The sequence below is a fragment of the Hippocampus bargibanti genome, linkage group LG09 (assembly GCF_051943395.1).
Source record: "Hippocampus bargibanti isolate YZ-2025 linkage group LG09, ASM5194339v1, whole genome shotgun sequence".
Taxonomy (NCBI): domain Eukaryota; kingdom Metazoa; phylum Chordata; class Actinopteri; order Syngnathiformes; family Syngnathidae; genus Hippocampus; species Hippocampus bargibanti.
Genome location: NC_142742.1, coordinates 23,209,271 through 23,224,912, shown reverse-complemented (window position 1 = coordinate 23,224,912; position 15,642 = coordinate 23,209,271). Strand labels below are relative to the sequence as shown.

The following is a 15,642-nucleotide window of genomic DNA, read 5'->3' as shown; positions in this document are numbered from 1 at the left end:
CTTTTTTATATTCCCATAAGTAAATAAATCATTTCAGTGTATCGTGCAAAATTGTGTTTTTAAATCGAAATCTCGCTTTTGAACGGCAGGTGTATATTACTGGGAAGGTGTTTTAGCTGTTCAGGGTACACATCTGTGATTATAAGTGCATGATTTTTTTCCGTACCGCTTATTCCTCATTGGGGTCGCAGGGCGTGCTGTAGCCTATCTCAGCTGTTTTTGGGGCACGAGGCGGGGGACCCCCTGAATTGGTTGGCGGCCAATCGCAGGGCACACAAAGACGTACAACAGTCACTCTCACACTCACAGCTAGGGAAAATTTGGAGCGGTCAATCTGCCTGCCATGCATGTTTTTGTGTGTGGGAGAAAACTGGAGGATCCGGATAAAACGAACATGCAAACTCCAAATAGGGAGGCTAGACCGACACCTCTGCACTGTGAAGCCGGTGTCCTAACCACTCGACTACCAGGCCTCCGATTAATAGCATCATATATTATTTTATATTTTAATGCTGTTATGAAGTGGAAGTACATTTTTACATTATATTACTTGTCGTATAATGGCAGTCACTCACGTAAATTGCATTCCCCCTCCGAATACGTTTAATTTAGCATGGGAATGCGTTTATAAAATTATGATCATTACATATGCACTGTGCTAATTGAAATCTCGATAATGAAATGTATTATCTCCTGTCTGTTTTTACCGGCGGGTTATTAAATACAAAATCAGCCGTGTCGTGAGAAATGTCAAGACATGCGCTACCGATGAGTAACACACTATAAAAAATGACTGAATAATTGATATGTGCCAAGGCCATCAGACCACCGAAATATTTTCAAACTAACTCAACATTCTCTCCTATTAAAGCCACAACATATTTAGACTATAAAAGGTCGTGTTGTTTTATACATTTGCACGTTTAGTCGAATATTTCCAACATTTACACACATGGTAAGGGCGTTAGGTGATGTTACACTCGACTCGTTTATTTTTGTTCTTTGTTTTGTTATTTATATTTAACGGTTTCTTTTGTAGGTGGAAATTAAATTGATATAAGCGGGTTTTACTCCAAAATATTACAATAAACACCGAGTTTTAAATCATCACGGAATAAGATCTTCTTCTTTTCCTTTCGGCTTTTCCTTTCAAGGGGTCGCCACAGCAAATCAGTGTCCTCCATCTTTAGAGGTTTGATGCGCATGTTTGTTTTGGCCAAGCTTTTACGTCGGATACTCTTCCTGACACAACCGTCGGTATTAATCCGGGCTTGGGACCGGCACAAGAAGACATATGTCCCTTTGTGGCTACAGAACATGCAACTCGCTCAGTAAAAGGCTTCTAAACACAAAATGGTAATCGTCACAGCAACATTTAAAAAAGCAAAACGGAATAAGATCATTTCTGAAAAACTACATCAGTAAATCCACGTTTGACGTGACTTAAACGAAGCATGAATCACTTGTAAATGTGCTAGGTACCTGTCGTTTCCTCTCTTCTTTGGGTCGTAGAAGAGAGACGTGCGGACCAGTCACGTTTGGAAAGCAAGATACGCAATTACATTCTGTATGTTTTTGTAACCTCACGAGGAAGCATTAAACCTCTGTTCTACTCTTAATTGGTATTCATCCGTGCATAAACCAACTTCTCTTACCACCCACATTTAAAAATGAAAACATTGTCCAAATAAATATTGCATACAATCTTCACAGCCACATTTAAAACAGCCCGTTATGATGGCAAATAAGACAAGTGAAAATGCATTGATCCGTTTGGAAATAAATCAAGGTGATTATGTGACATTTTATTTGTTTGACTTGATCTGAAAATTCAAAATGAAAAACGAATTATTATAAACCATTGAACTCGTGTTCACCGAACGCGTGTTAATTAATTAGCAATCACGTGCTGGGTAATCGGGTATGTTTTAATGTTTAATGGTCTCCAAAATATGTACTTGTATGTATTTTTATTTTAATGATGGAGATACTCTCCCTTTTCAACTCTGCATTGTGGACAAACTTCATTCTCGGCATGCTGGGCGAAATCCGAACCTTTGCAACTGGCGCCAAGGGTGACAACACAAAATGTAAAGTTGTTCCATGTAGCTCTGTGACATAAACTCAAGAGTGATGCAAAACACTAGGCATCGCGTCTCTCAATTTTCTGAACATTCAAACTTAAATTAGATATAAATAGACAACGCATCATAACACACGTAGGAACTGTACATCTGTGCAACATAACAATCACCCACCCAATTAAGCAAACATGCGCGTGGCTCGATTGTTTTTAATTCAGCCTGAGTCCATTTCACTTTTTCTCTCCTCACTTTTCCCCACGGGTGTTTTTTTCGACGTATTCCATTTGTGAGCGTTCTCTGATTCATCCGATGACGACCTTTTCTGCCTCCTCCATTTGGCCCGTCTGTTTTTGAACCAAACCTGGTAAGAAAGCATAAGAATGTCTTGCCATTTGTTTTCGTTATCGACCTGTGCTTTTGTAACTTCATATAGTAAACTGTGTCATTGTTAATACATATAGTTAATGTGGAAAATTACTCGATGCGTAAATTTAGGTTTTTGCGTTGTAAATACAAAAAAAAAATTCACGGTTTATTATATTCGCCCACTCAAGGTAAATATCACAATATTTGCAGAATATGTCTTGGGAATTTGTATTTTAAAAAATACAACGGGATTTTTTTCTCATTGTTTCTATTTTAGCTAATGTTCACCAGCGTGTTATTTTTGCGGTGCTCAATAATCTTTGTCGCAAATAGTTGACATGCTCCTTTATTTTTTTGGATATAAGATACCCAAGTTTATCACAAAAAGGACCCTACCAAAACAAATATAATCGCTGTCGCAACGACACCTCCGCGTGACGTTTTGTGTTAATGCCTTAATGGTAAATTTAGGTGGTATGTCTTCTTTTGAATTATTATGTTTTGGATTATGGTACACCTTTATCGAGGATTGATAAGCATACTTTGACAAAAGGCAAACATTGAAGCGCATTGAAGCGAATTTCTCGGTTTGCAACCCGAGTAAAGTATATGGTAACGTATACGACGACTAAGTGTATAATAGCAAATTGAAGGGGGGAAATTATAAATGTGACTCTTCTAACCTCGACCTTCTCCTCCCGGAGGTGAACCTTGCGAGCAAGTTGTTCCCGGGTGCCAACGTCGGGGTATTTGGTCTCATGGAAGAGACCCTCCAAAGCTTCCAGCTGCTCGTCAGTGAAAATGGTTCGATGCCGTCGCTTCCTACGGCAATGGAGTTGGTTGAGGAGTTGCAGCTCATTCCGAGAAAAGTTGCCCATATTCACGTAGGACATAATGTGGTGCGGCACTGGGGAAACCAACACCGACCCCGGACTGTCATAAACTGCGATGAAAAATGCAAAAGGGACACTGGGTCAAATTTGACAAGACAATGATTACTGTATTACGAATATATACATTCTTGCAACATTCCTCGGGCGACCGGCTGTGATTATTGGATTGGATTGGATTTGCCTTTATTAGTCTCACAGTGGAGAAATTTACATTACATTATACCTATAGTGTTGAATCAAGAGAGGGCTATTTAAATGTTATGTTGTGCTATTTATATATTTTATGTCATTAATGTGACTGACATAAACTACCAGTCGATAGACAATCGCTGGAATGCAGAATTCATCAGAGACAATCCGCGAGTTAATCCTGCGCCAATAAAAGCAATTAGCCTCGGTTTGGTTGATCTATAGTCCAGGGGTATTTATGTTGCGCTCACCACTAAATTTTGCGTTTTAATTTCCGTCTGCCATTGTTTCGGCGCAAACGATAAATCTCGGGGGGAATATTGTTTTTTTTCCCCATTCATTGTTTTACGTGAAACGTAAATTGATTGTGTCTTTAAGTGCCTACTTTATTCGATAATAATAATAATAATAATAATAATAATAATAATAATAATAATAATAATAATAATAATAAATTTAATTTCTGAAAGTCTTAAGGACACTTTACACTCACGGGATTTGTTTGTGCGGGTAAGCAGCGGCAGCTATTCGCGCCAGCGTTTAATACAGGGTCATTAAATAAAATCTGTTTCGACTGGTCTATTAAAGAATGTTTTGAGGATAGCCATTTCAATCAGACAATTTATCAAAAAGTCACCAGACATTTTCGTTTACTTGGACTTGGACGTGCCGACATATCGCTTCCCACACTCTTAAGACAGCATTGCATTTACTAACAACCAAATAATTGCAATAAAGTAACTTTCGCGCGGAGATTAGGAAAATTCATTGCGACTACGCAATTTCAAGAAGCAGAGGTGCAAATGCCGTACCTGGCGTGATGCAGGAACACTGCTGTTGGCTCAGGCTGTTCACCGCAGCACAACATGGCAATCCTCCGGTGCCTTGAACGTGTAGCTGTCCATAATAATAGCCGTTATATCCTCCTCTGGTCGCGTTTAAAGACTGAACCCCGGGACCTCGTGGGCCGCATGTGGCGGCGTACAATTCGTTGTAGTCGACGTAAAAAGAGTCGTGAAGAGCCCCAGGAAGCACGACAGGACCACCCCGCTGGAGTAGCAGTGGTTCCTTGCAGCTCGGCCGTCCGGACAGAATACTGTCGATGCTAAACATCCCTGCAGGCATCACCTTGGCGTAGTGATCGGGAAAGGGGAATTTATAAAAGCCTAATAGTAAAACGAAGTGAAATCAACCAAACAATGACGTATATCCGAGCGGGTCGAGTAGAGAGAGTGGGACGACTATATCTGTGCCATGGTGACTCTGGATGGAACTTTCCCTCTGTGTATTCGCGAGATACGGTGCTCTGGAGAACGCAGACTGTTGATTTGAATGGGCCCAACCGTGAGAAAGGCAGACTTTATGCTGGAGTGACGTCACGATTAGCGACAGAATAAGCATTCCATTTGTGGTGTGAAAAGCCTGTGTATTGAGAATGAATTAAATTAATGACATCCGCGTGTCTTGCAGACTTTTAAAAACATTTCGCCGAGTCAGAGCATACAACAACATTAGATGATTAGTTTGTTCTGGGAGACAATGAGATGAAACAAACCGGAAATGAAAAAACAAAGACGACATGAAAATGGATTCTAGATACGTTTCACGAGTTTTTTTTGGTGGGAATTTATGACACTTAACACTGTACTGCTCTTCACATATGACCCAAAAATATTAATGTTGTCCTTAAAGTATCTGTACTCAGTAACATTTGACAACGTATTAGTAAAAACTCATTAACTCAAAACCCATTTTGAAGGCATGATTTTCATTTATATATTTTTTATTCTGCAGTTAACTGTTCACGGTCACGTTTGGATAAAAAGTAGCCCCCATTAGTTAGTATCATTCAGTGGTATGTTGCATTTTTATGTCGAAACAAATCAAAAAGCGATAGAAGTGAACTCAAATAATTAGAATACCCGCAGCTACAAGCTCAGCGAACGTATTTGCTTCTCTTCGTGATCATCTCTTCGTAGTAATTCTATGCCCATGTTACACATGAGAATAATAACGAAGGTTCATCTTATTATCCTCCCTCCTCTCCCGTCTCTGCGGGAAGCACATCAGAACATTTCCTCCACACGAGAGCTCGTCAACGCCGGTTAACAACGCATAAGACCCCGCCCCGACTCCGGTCTGCTGCTGGGCTAAGATAACGGCCCATTATCGTCTCTATTCAGTTGGAAAAAAGATATCTTATTTACTCCAATCAACATTGACTGAGTGGTGTGTGTTGGTCGCACGCGTGTGAATGGGTGTGAGAGTGCATTTGTGTAGCTGCGTGTAAGATTGAGCAGGAACGTAGTTTCTCAGTTCTATTCTAAATAATCAAGAACTGATTGGCGCTGTACGAGGTCTTAACACACTGCATACTTGCAAACAAATTGAAGACTGTGTTGTTTCCTTAATTGGGATGTTAGTAAAATCCTTGGTCGTCACTTAAGTGACAGGGGTCCCACAATGTGTTTCTAACAGCTTCAACAAAACTGTTGAGTGTGCGTGTGTAAATGCGTGTAGAGGCAAATACAAGATTGGGGAAATGTCATGATTGACATCACCCGCGAAACGAGCTGATCATGTGATACCCGGAAATTGTGAAGCCTTTTTAAGAGCATGCGCAGAATAACATATTTGTCGAGTTCAGTTGACACTGCTGTGAATCTTTTCTCTTGTGAGTATTTTCAATCGCTACGAAATTCGCAACAGATTCTACAATAAGCGGCTACAGCAGACACCTTACCAGGCTTTTACAGGAAAGGTACCCAACCTCTCTAACATGCAAATATTTGGATGTGAATGTTACGTGTATAAACAGGACACATAGAAGTTAGATTCCAGATGTGAGAAGGGGATTTTCGTAGGCTATGATAAGTATAGTCCAGCCTATAATGTATACTACGCCGAGACAAGAAAAGTCCTGAAACATAGACTGGTGACATTTTTTTAAAGAAAAACAACACAGATGGTCAAACTGTCCTGGAGCCACAACACGGCATCACTGGCCAAGAGATCCCACCAGCGCCTGTACTTCCTGTTGTTGTGTTGGAGCCCCGACTCATCACGACCTCCTTCTACCGCGGTACCATAGAGCGCATCCTGACCAGCTGTGTCACCGTGTGGTATGGCACCTGCACTGTGTCCTGCCGTAAGACTCTGCAGTGCATCGTGAGGACAGCTGAGAAGATCATCGGTGTCTCTCTCCACCCCCTTCAGGACATTTACAACACCGCCTTACCCGCAGAGCCATCAGGATCGCTGGTGATCCTACCCACCCCTCCCACAGCCTCTTCAGCCTGCTGCCATCGGGTATGAGACTGCGGAGTCTCCGAGCCAAGACCAGCAGGCTCAAGGACAGTTTCTGCCACCAGGCAGTCCGGAGAATCAAGTCCCTCCCAGCCCTGCCCATCCTGCCCCTTCCCACTGCCACACTCACCGAACTCTGAGTACACGCGACATGCTGTACTATCATCCTGAACTCTATTTTTTTGTTCTTTCTCATTTTTTTTCTGCAAGACCTCACTTCAACCCTTTCTTGTATTTTGTTTTTGCATTACTACATTACGTCACTTTATATACGGCACTTCCTCAATTTACATATGTCACTACCTCACTTTACATACGTCACTACCTCACTTTCCGGACGACACTACCTCACTTTACATTCAGAAATTACATGTATTGTCTGTTGTCAATTGTGTGTCTTTTAGTCATGTTATAAGTGCTTTTCATGCATTGCATGCCTTGCACGCTGGGTCCGAGAGGACATTCATTTCATCTGTGCTGTATCTCATGCATATTAGCATATTTGACAATAAAGCTGACTTTGACTTTGACTCAAACGGGTTGTGACTTGTGGGACGATATTCAGAGCAATGACGTACGGTGAGGTTCATGGCTGGGAGGCACTGACGTCATCACAGTCAGATTTACAAACATGTACTCTATTTGATTGGCAACAGTTAACGTGTATTTTTTTAAATGTCATGTCAGCATTCTTTATATAAACTGTAGCATAGAAAAAAATAATATAAAAATGTGATTATCGTGTTACCTTTACTTATAAATGAAGTACACGAGCCGCTCCTTCTGAAGAAAGACATCGATACCTTCTTTGTAGAAGCCTTCCTTATCGTTCTTCAGTTTTAAATGTCTCTCTATTTCTTTCAATTTAGATATGTAATCCTCCATTCTGAAAATAAGGCCAAGCAACATGAAAAAATGTCTTGCACTTAACTTGTTAACTGTTTACTGTAGCTTGCTCTCACTAATTCTATTATTCTGAAACCGAGGAGGCACAAGAAGAATCTGTAAACACCAGCGCCCCCTGTCATGAGGAGAACTGTGTGCCTCACCTATGCACACAGTTCTGATAAAAATAAAATAAAATAAACACTGTAGTGCAGTGTTTATAATATAAAGTGACTCTACATTATATACACAGCTAAACTGTAGAAATTTAGTTCATATACGAAAAGTGTTTGAACACTTTAATAGCGATATGCAGAGGGACAGCAATGCGGTCTCACTGCAGAGCAAGCCAGCATAGTTAGCATAGTCATTGCTCAATCCATGGTGAGGCTCAGCCATCTGCTGCCTCACCGCTCGTCTCTACTTAGTATTTGAACGGTAAATGTGAAAATTCAGCGGTTTAGAAAAAAAAATGGTGAAGTTAAATGGAAAAGAACTTTAAAGTACAAATCACTAAATAGATATAACCGTTAAATATTTTTTTCATTTGATATTTCCATGATGACAGGTGAGGCACTGGCTCGCGTGCCTCCCCTGCCTGCAAGTCACTGATTCAGAGCTACAGTAAAATACCCCTAAAGGAAGTCAAATCGAGTCAAGATCAACTTGAGAAAAGCAAAGAACCGAGTGCTGAAGAGGCAGTAGAAACAGGCAAAATTCAGACAGAACAGGGAAGGAGGTTTCCTAAAAGACAAAAAAGGGCTCCAGAATATTTAAAGTACATATGTAAAACTAAGTGTGGTGATGACAAAGCCGGAAATATTGACTATTTCTACACAGTAACATATGGTGTACCTAGGACTTTTAAAGAGGCTATGCAATCTGAAAAGTTGAAAATGTGGGCTACTGCAATGGAAGAGGAGATGGAATCCCTGAAAGAAAATCAGACTTTCACTCTGACCCCGCTACCGAAGGGCAAAAAAAGCAGTGGGAGGTCACTGGGTGTATACGGTGAAAGAAAACCCAGATGGATCTGAGGCTTGTAGAGCCAGATTTGTGACAAAATGATTTGGTCAAGTGGAAGGAATTGACTACAGAGAGACATTTTCGCCGACAGCCAATAAGAATTCCATTCGAGCACTGATGCAGGTGGCTGTGCAAGAAGATCTCACCCTACACCAAATGGACGTGAAGACTGCATATCTCCATGCCCCAATGGACTGTGAATTATATGTGGAGCAACCTGAAGGTTTTGAGACCACGTCACAAACAGGAGAACGTTTGGTATGTAAGCTCAACAAATCACTGTATAGTTTAAAGCAATCAGGGCGTAACTGGAACATGTTACTAAGTAATCACCTCATAAAGAATGGTTTTATACAAAATGATGCTGATCACTGTGTTTACTCCAGAGAATCCGAAAAAGAAAAAGTCATTTTGTTAGTGTGGGTGGATGAGTTAATCATTGCGGCGAGTAACGATAGTGAAGTAAAAGAAATGCTAAAAAGAAGGTTCAAAATGAAAGATATGGGTCCACTCAGACACTTCCTACCTATCCATTTTAAACAAATTAAAGGGGAGATCAAAATAACTCAAGAGAAACACATTGAGAGAATGTTTATAAAATTTGGAATGGCTAAACAGAAATTGGACTTTCACAGTGATGGTGAAGTTATCAACTCATCAGGGTACAGAGAGATACAGTAAAGTCTCGTTATATCGATATTCAAGGGAGTACGAAAAAATATCGATATAACCGGGACTATCGATATATCCGATCCTGCGCCGAACTGCATTAAACAAAAGCCGCCAAAAGAGGGCAGCCAAGCGCCATATAAGAAACGGAGTTGGCCATTAGCTCCCTTTTTTTTGGGTCAACGTTGCCTCAAAATGGCACATATAATTCTTTAATGATTGTAAACATGTATGCTTTAATCTTCAGAACTACAGTGTATTTGAAACATATTCATAACTGGATGTGTAACAAGAAAGCATATTATCCGAATCTGAAGCCATTGTTTGGATTCACAAGCAATGCAAGACGTCTTGGCGTGAAGTCATTTTTATTTGGATTTGAATAAAAAGTGACATCGGCTGTCCTTTAATACACAGTATGGAATGTTAATAATTTTCAAAATCATCGCGCTTCAGCAGACAAAACAAGAAACATTGTTGCAAAAAACGATTGCATTCATATACAGTACAGTGGGCATGTACATAACACAACAGGGAAACTGCAACGCTTACATCTTACTGTATTATGTATACAATTTAAAAAAGTCATCAATCTTCTTCTGCTTCCCATTTTTACCTTTTAACACAAACACTTCAATCTCGTCTGCTACACACGAGATAGCGTCTGAAAATGAAAATGGCTCTGCTACACGGGTGCTGGGCACGTAACCAAGTCACCTAGTTGACAGCTTAATATACATAATGACATGTACCAGACCTGATTTAAGATGGGTTGTTAGCAACATCTCACAACACCGAGCTGAACCAAAACAGCAGCATTGGACTGCAGTTTGTCATGATCCGGTTGGCGACCAACGGGTGGCGCTGTCGGCCCCGCCTGCACCTGCACAGGTGCTGGTCGTCCCGATCAGTGGCGGACTGCCACGTTCGGATTGGCGACCAACGGGTAGCGACGTCAGCCTTGCCTGCAGCCTCGCAGGTGATGGTCCCGGCACGACCATCCGGTGTCAGTTCATTGTTTGTTGCATGCTTTGTCTGCAATCGCATGCATTGTATGCTGTGCATGTGTTTGTTTAACCTTGGTGGACTTTTACACTTGGTTTTCTTTTGATAATGTTTTCTGTTCAGATGATTTTGATGTTTTACATTTTGTTCCTGCTGACCTTTATTTTAATACAATTTGTCAAACAACCTCCTGCTCCCTCCTGCCTGCTTTTTGGGATGCGCACCCGCCATCACCACCTTGCAATCCGTGACAGAATGAATCGACCAACCATCGGATCCCGCAGGTACAACAGACCCGTCTCATTTCCACACTGTGCCTGGCAATGCTACGTCCACGTTAGCCCACGCCTTGTCGAGTTTGAATTGCGTTACTCGACGAGCCGTACCATCCACATCAACGTCCGGCTGAGACCTCCTTCCAGGTGGCCGTCCAGGGTGACACTGGGTGTCTGGCAGTGCACACCAACGTTCAGCCACGGTGTCATCGTGCATGACGAATTGAGTCGCATCCACGACATGCCGTGCAACGTCCGCGTCAACGTCAGTCCGAGACCCCACTCACCCCTGGATCCCGGAACGTCTCAGGACTGGTCTCGTTTCCCCGGTGCCGGGCAGTTCACGCCCACGTCGGCGTCCGGCCGAGACCTGGTCCCATACGGCCGTACGGGGTGCCACTCTGCGCCTGGCAGTTCGACGTCCGCGTTGAGTCATGCGTCGTCACGTGAACGTGCGAGAGCGATCACACTCACGCCCACGACGATCCGTGCTGCGTCTTCGTCCACCCCAGGCCGGGTCCCGTTCCCATCAGGCCCGTCATATGCTGGAGAGGCAGCGGTTGCCGTTGTTCCCTGGCGAGTGGACCTTTTGGGAGACTATTGCGACTTCTGGAAGCAGCCCCTTGAAGGGGGGGTACTGTCATGATATGGTTGGCAACCAACGGGTGGCGTTGTCGGCCCCGCCTGCACCTGCACAGGTGCTAGTCGTACCGGTCAGTGGCGGACTGCCACATTCGGATTGGCGACCAACGGGAAGCGACGTCAGCCATGCCTGCAGCCTCGCAGGTGCTGGTCGTATTAATCAGTGACACTTAAAAGGACTCCCGGCACGACCATCCGGTGTCAGTTTATTGTTTGTTGCATGCTTTGTCTGCAATCGCATGCATTGTATGCTGTGCATGTGTTTGTTTAACCTTGGCGAACTTTTACACTTGGTTTTCTTTTGACACTTTTTCTGTTCAGATGATTTTGATGTTTTACATTTTGTTCCTGCTGACCTTTATTTTAATACAATTTGTCAAAGAACCTCCTGCTCCCTCCTGCCTGCTTTTTGGGATCCGCACCCGCCATCACCACCTCGCAAAACGTGACACAGTTAAACACTTACTAAAATATTTAAAAGGTACTACAGATCAAGAGCTTAAATTACGAAAATTTGAAGGTAAGTTAAGACTAGAAGGGTATAGTGATGCTGATTGGGCTGCCGATATAAATGACAGGAGGAGCACAAACGGATATTTATTTAGCCCAACTAAGGAGGGTCCAGCTATATCGTGGAAGAGTATAAAACAGCCAACTGTGGCCGTCTGTAAGTAAAGATTCTGCTTTAAATTAGCCAACTGTGGCGTTATCAAGTTGTGAAGCTTAGTATATGGCACTGGCGGCCACAACTCAAGAAAGTATGTACCTTGTCCAATTATTAAAAGGGATAGACAGCAATAACCGCCACATACCAGTAAAAATATATGAGGACAATCAGGGAGCAATAGTGTGACAGGTTGTAAAGTATCTTATTTCGTTTTTTGGTTACATTCACGTAGTTATATTGGTTTACAAATGATATATATCGAAAATGTTTATTTAAACAAGGAACGCTTGCTTTGGTTAGTGTTTCGTGTCGGACCGATTTAGATCGTTGGACAGGAAATTGTTGTGTGCAGACGTTTGCATTACATTTGGGCATTCGAAGTAAACCACTGTTGAGTCAAGATGTATCGCACTGCTTGTTTGTGTTTTTTTTCTGGATCCCACAACACCGTATCTCCCTTACCATAGTGGAGAGCGCAACAATAGCTTTGTCCAAAAGCCCAGTGTGTAGGCAAAGAAGTAAACACGTAGATAAGTGAAGTGGGAGGTCAACACCAACTCTATCCTGAAAAAGGCCCAACAGAGAATGTACTTCCTGAGGCTGCTAAAGAAGCATGGCCTGCCACAGGAGGTGCTGCAACATTTCTACACGGCTGTCATCGAATCCATCCTGTGTTCTTCCATCACCGTTTGGTTCGGGGCCGCCACAAAAATGGACAAAATCCGACTTCAACGGACAGTTAGGACGGCGGAAAAAAATCATTGGCACCGCCCTACCCATTCTCGAGGACTTGCACACTGCAAGAATCCAAACTAGGGCGCGGAAAATCCTACTGGACCCTCCGCATCCTGCCCACCACCTTTTCTACTACTCCCCTCAGGCAGGCGCTACCGATCCATGCGCACCAAATCCAGCAGACATTTAAACAGCTTCTTCCCCCAAGCCATTAACTCTTTCAACTCTTTCAACAGCAGCCAAAATGGAACTGTATAGTGCCACTTCACAGTTTTTTTTTTGACGACGATACTAGTGCAGCGTGTTCTACCGGAAACAAATTCCTTGTGTGTTCTACATACTTAGCAATAAAGATGATTCTGATTCTTATTCTGATTCTGATATTAAATATCACTTTGTACGGTCTGAGCATACTGAGGGAAAAATATCTATAAAATATTGTCCAACAGAAAACATGGTTGCGGATGTTTTTACTAAGGCGGTGACAAAAGTGAAACTTGAAAGATTCAAGAGATGTTTTGGAGGAATGTGAATATTTTGAAGCTTGCAGAGTGTTGCAAATATATAGGATGTTTTTATTTTTACAACAATGTATTACTTGTTTCGATGTTTTTTGTGTTTTTCTTTTTGTTTGCTGCATGAAATTGTCAACATGTCTTTGTGTGGGAGAGATGAGTGTGCGTGTGTAAATCTGTGTGTGAGGCAAAGACACGATTGGGGAAAGTTCATGATTGATAATCAGAATCAGAAAACCTTTATTCGTCCCACAATCGGGAAATGTGCAGTCCACAGCAGCAATTGAAAGGGGATGAAGGGTCAAAGGATAGAAAACAAGATATTCTAAACATAACAAAATAAAAATGTCAACTGTATACTGTGCAAAGGTAAATGTGCAAAACCGTTTCATAAAAAAATGTACATAGTGCAAGTATCAAGAAATGCATATTGATATATTGCATCAACCCATATTTACAAGTGTCTAGTTTTTTGTGTTTTTTTTTTCACGTGATCATTGAGAATTGCAAAGCCTGACAGCAGTCGGTAGAAACGAGCGGCGGTACCTCTCCTTCTTGCAGCGCGGGTGTAATAGTCTCTGGCTGAAGGAGCTACCCAGGTCTGTCAGGGTAGGCAGGAGGGGGTGGGAGGGGCTGTACATCATAGCGTTTAGCTTAGCTAGCGTCCGTCTGTTGCCCACATCCTCCAGAGAGTCCAACGAGCAGCCCAGGACAGAACTGGCCCTCCTGACATGGCGCTCCAGTCTTTTCCTGTCCCGGGTGGTGATGCTGCCTGACCAGCAGACAATTCCATAGTGGATGGCTGAAGCCCCCACAGAGTCATAGAAAGTCTTTAGGAGTGACCCCTGACCTCCAAAAGACCTCAGTTTCCAGAGTAGGAAGAGGCGACCCGGTCCCTTTTTGATTAGGGCATCCGTGTTTGTTGTCCAGTCCAGTTTATTTTTGAGAGTAAGACCTGTGTACTTGTAGGAGGTCACCCTCTCAATGTCCGAACCCTGGATGTTCAACGGTGCAGGTGAGGATTGTTTCCTGCAGAAATCCACTACCAGCTCCTTGGTTTTGCCGGTGTTGATCTGGAGGTGATTCTGCTGGCACCAGTCCACAAAGTCCTTTGTCAGTCCCCTGTACTCCCTATTGTCTCCCTCTGTAATGACAATATCTGAGTCGTCAGAGAACTTCTGAAGGTGGCAGGTTGGGGTGTTGTAGTTGAAGTCCGAGGTGTAGAGAGTGAACATGAATGGAGCCAGGACTGTCCCCTGCGGCGCTCCATTGCTGCAGAAAAGCCTGCCCGACTCACAGTTCTTTACCCTCACGTACTGTGGCCTGTTTGTGAGGTAATCTGTAATCCAGGATGTGAGGTGATGGTCGACTCCGGCATGCCGCAGCTTGCCCCCCAGTAGATTTGGCTGGATGGTGTTGAAGGCACTGGAGAAATCGAAGAACGTGATCCTCACCGTGCTCTCAGCATTTTCCAGGTGCAGCAACGCCGAGTGGAGGAGGTAGATGATGGCATCCTTCACACCGATGCTGGGCTGGTAGGCAAACTGTAGCGGGTCCAGCGATGAGCTTGCCAGCGGTCGCAGGTGGGCGAGGACGAGTCTCTCCAGCGTCTTCATCAGGTGAGACGTCAGCGCCACCGGTCTGTAGCTGTTGAGGTCCTCTGAGTTGGCAATCTTGGGCACTGGGACCAGGCATGACGTTTTCCACAGCTGTGGAACTCTGCCCAGCTTCAGACACAGGTTGAACAAGTGCTGGACAATGACACACAGCTGGTCGGAGCAGGTCTTGAGACGTCGGGAACTTCCGGACCTGCTGCCTTCGTCACTTCTATCCTCCTCAGTTGGTTCCTCACCTGCGAAGTTGTGACAGACAGGCAGGAACCTGCTGAAGGTGTGGCAACGGTTGGGAGGGCAGATGTTGGTTGCGGGAAGCTGGTCGTTAGAGGGGGCAGGGAGGGGAAGGCCATAGTGAGAGTTGGTGCAGGTGCAGTTACAGGTGAAGTTGACGGTGGGCCGGGGCCGACAGGCGTCTTGTCAAATCGATTGAAAAAGCGGTTGAGTTCATCTGTCGAGTCCTTGTCTTTTTCGTTCAATGTCACTGGGCTCTTGTGGCCTGAGATGTTCTTCAGGCCCTTCCAGACACCAGTGACGCTGCTGGCTTTGCAGCTGCTCCTCCATTTTCATCCTCTAGTCCTTCTTCCCCTCTCTGATCTTCCTCCTCAGTCTGATCTGCACGGCCTTCAGTTCCTCTCTGTTGCCCGACACAAAAGCCCTTTTCTTTTGTTTCAGGAGGACTTTTATGTCGGGATTAATCCATGGTTTGTTGTTGGAAAAAACACCACACAGTCCTGGTAAGTACGGTGTTTTGTTCACAAAGGTTCATGTA

General features: G+C 43.4%; 1 protein-coding gene across 1 annotated transcript; it reads right to left on the bottom strand.

Annotated features, from left to right (window-relative positions):
* Positions 1 to 1,856: 1,856 nt before the first annotated feature.
* gsc (goosecoid) lies at positions 1,857 to 4,841 on the bottom strand. The gene is made up of 3 exons (XM_089004732.1): positions 4,345 to 4,841; positions 3,134 to 3,393; positions 1,857 to 2,445 (listed from the first exon to the last, which is right to left on the bottom strand). The coding sequence occupies exons 1-3, from the start codon at positions 4,655 to 4,657 to the stop codon at positions 2,299 to 2,301; spliced, it is 720 nt and encodes a 239-aa protein (XP_088860858.1). The 5' UTR covers positions 4,658 to 4,841; the 3' UTR covers positions 1,857 to 2,298.
* Between the last annotated feature and the right edge of the window lie 10,801 nt (positions 4,842 to 15,642).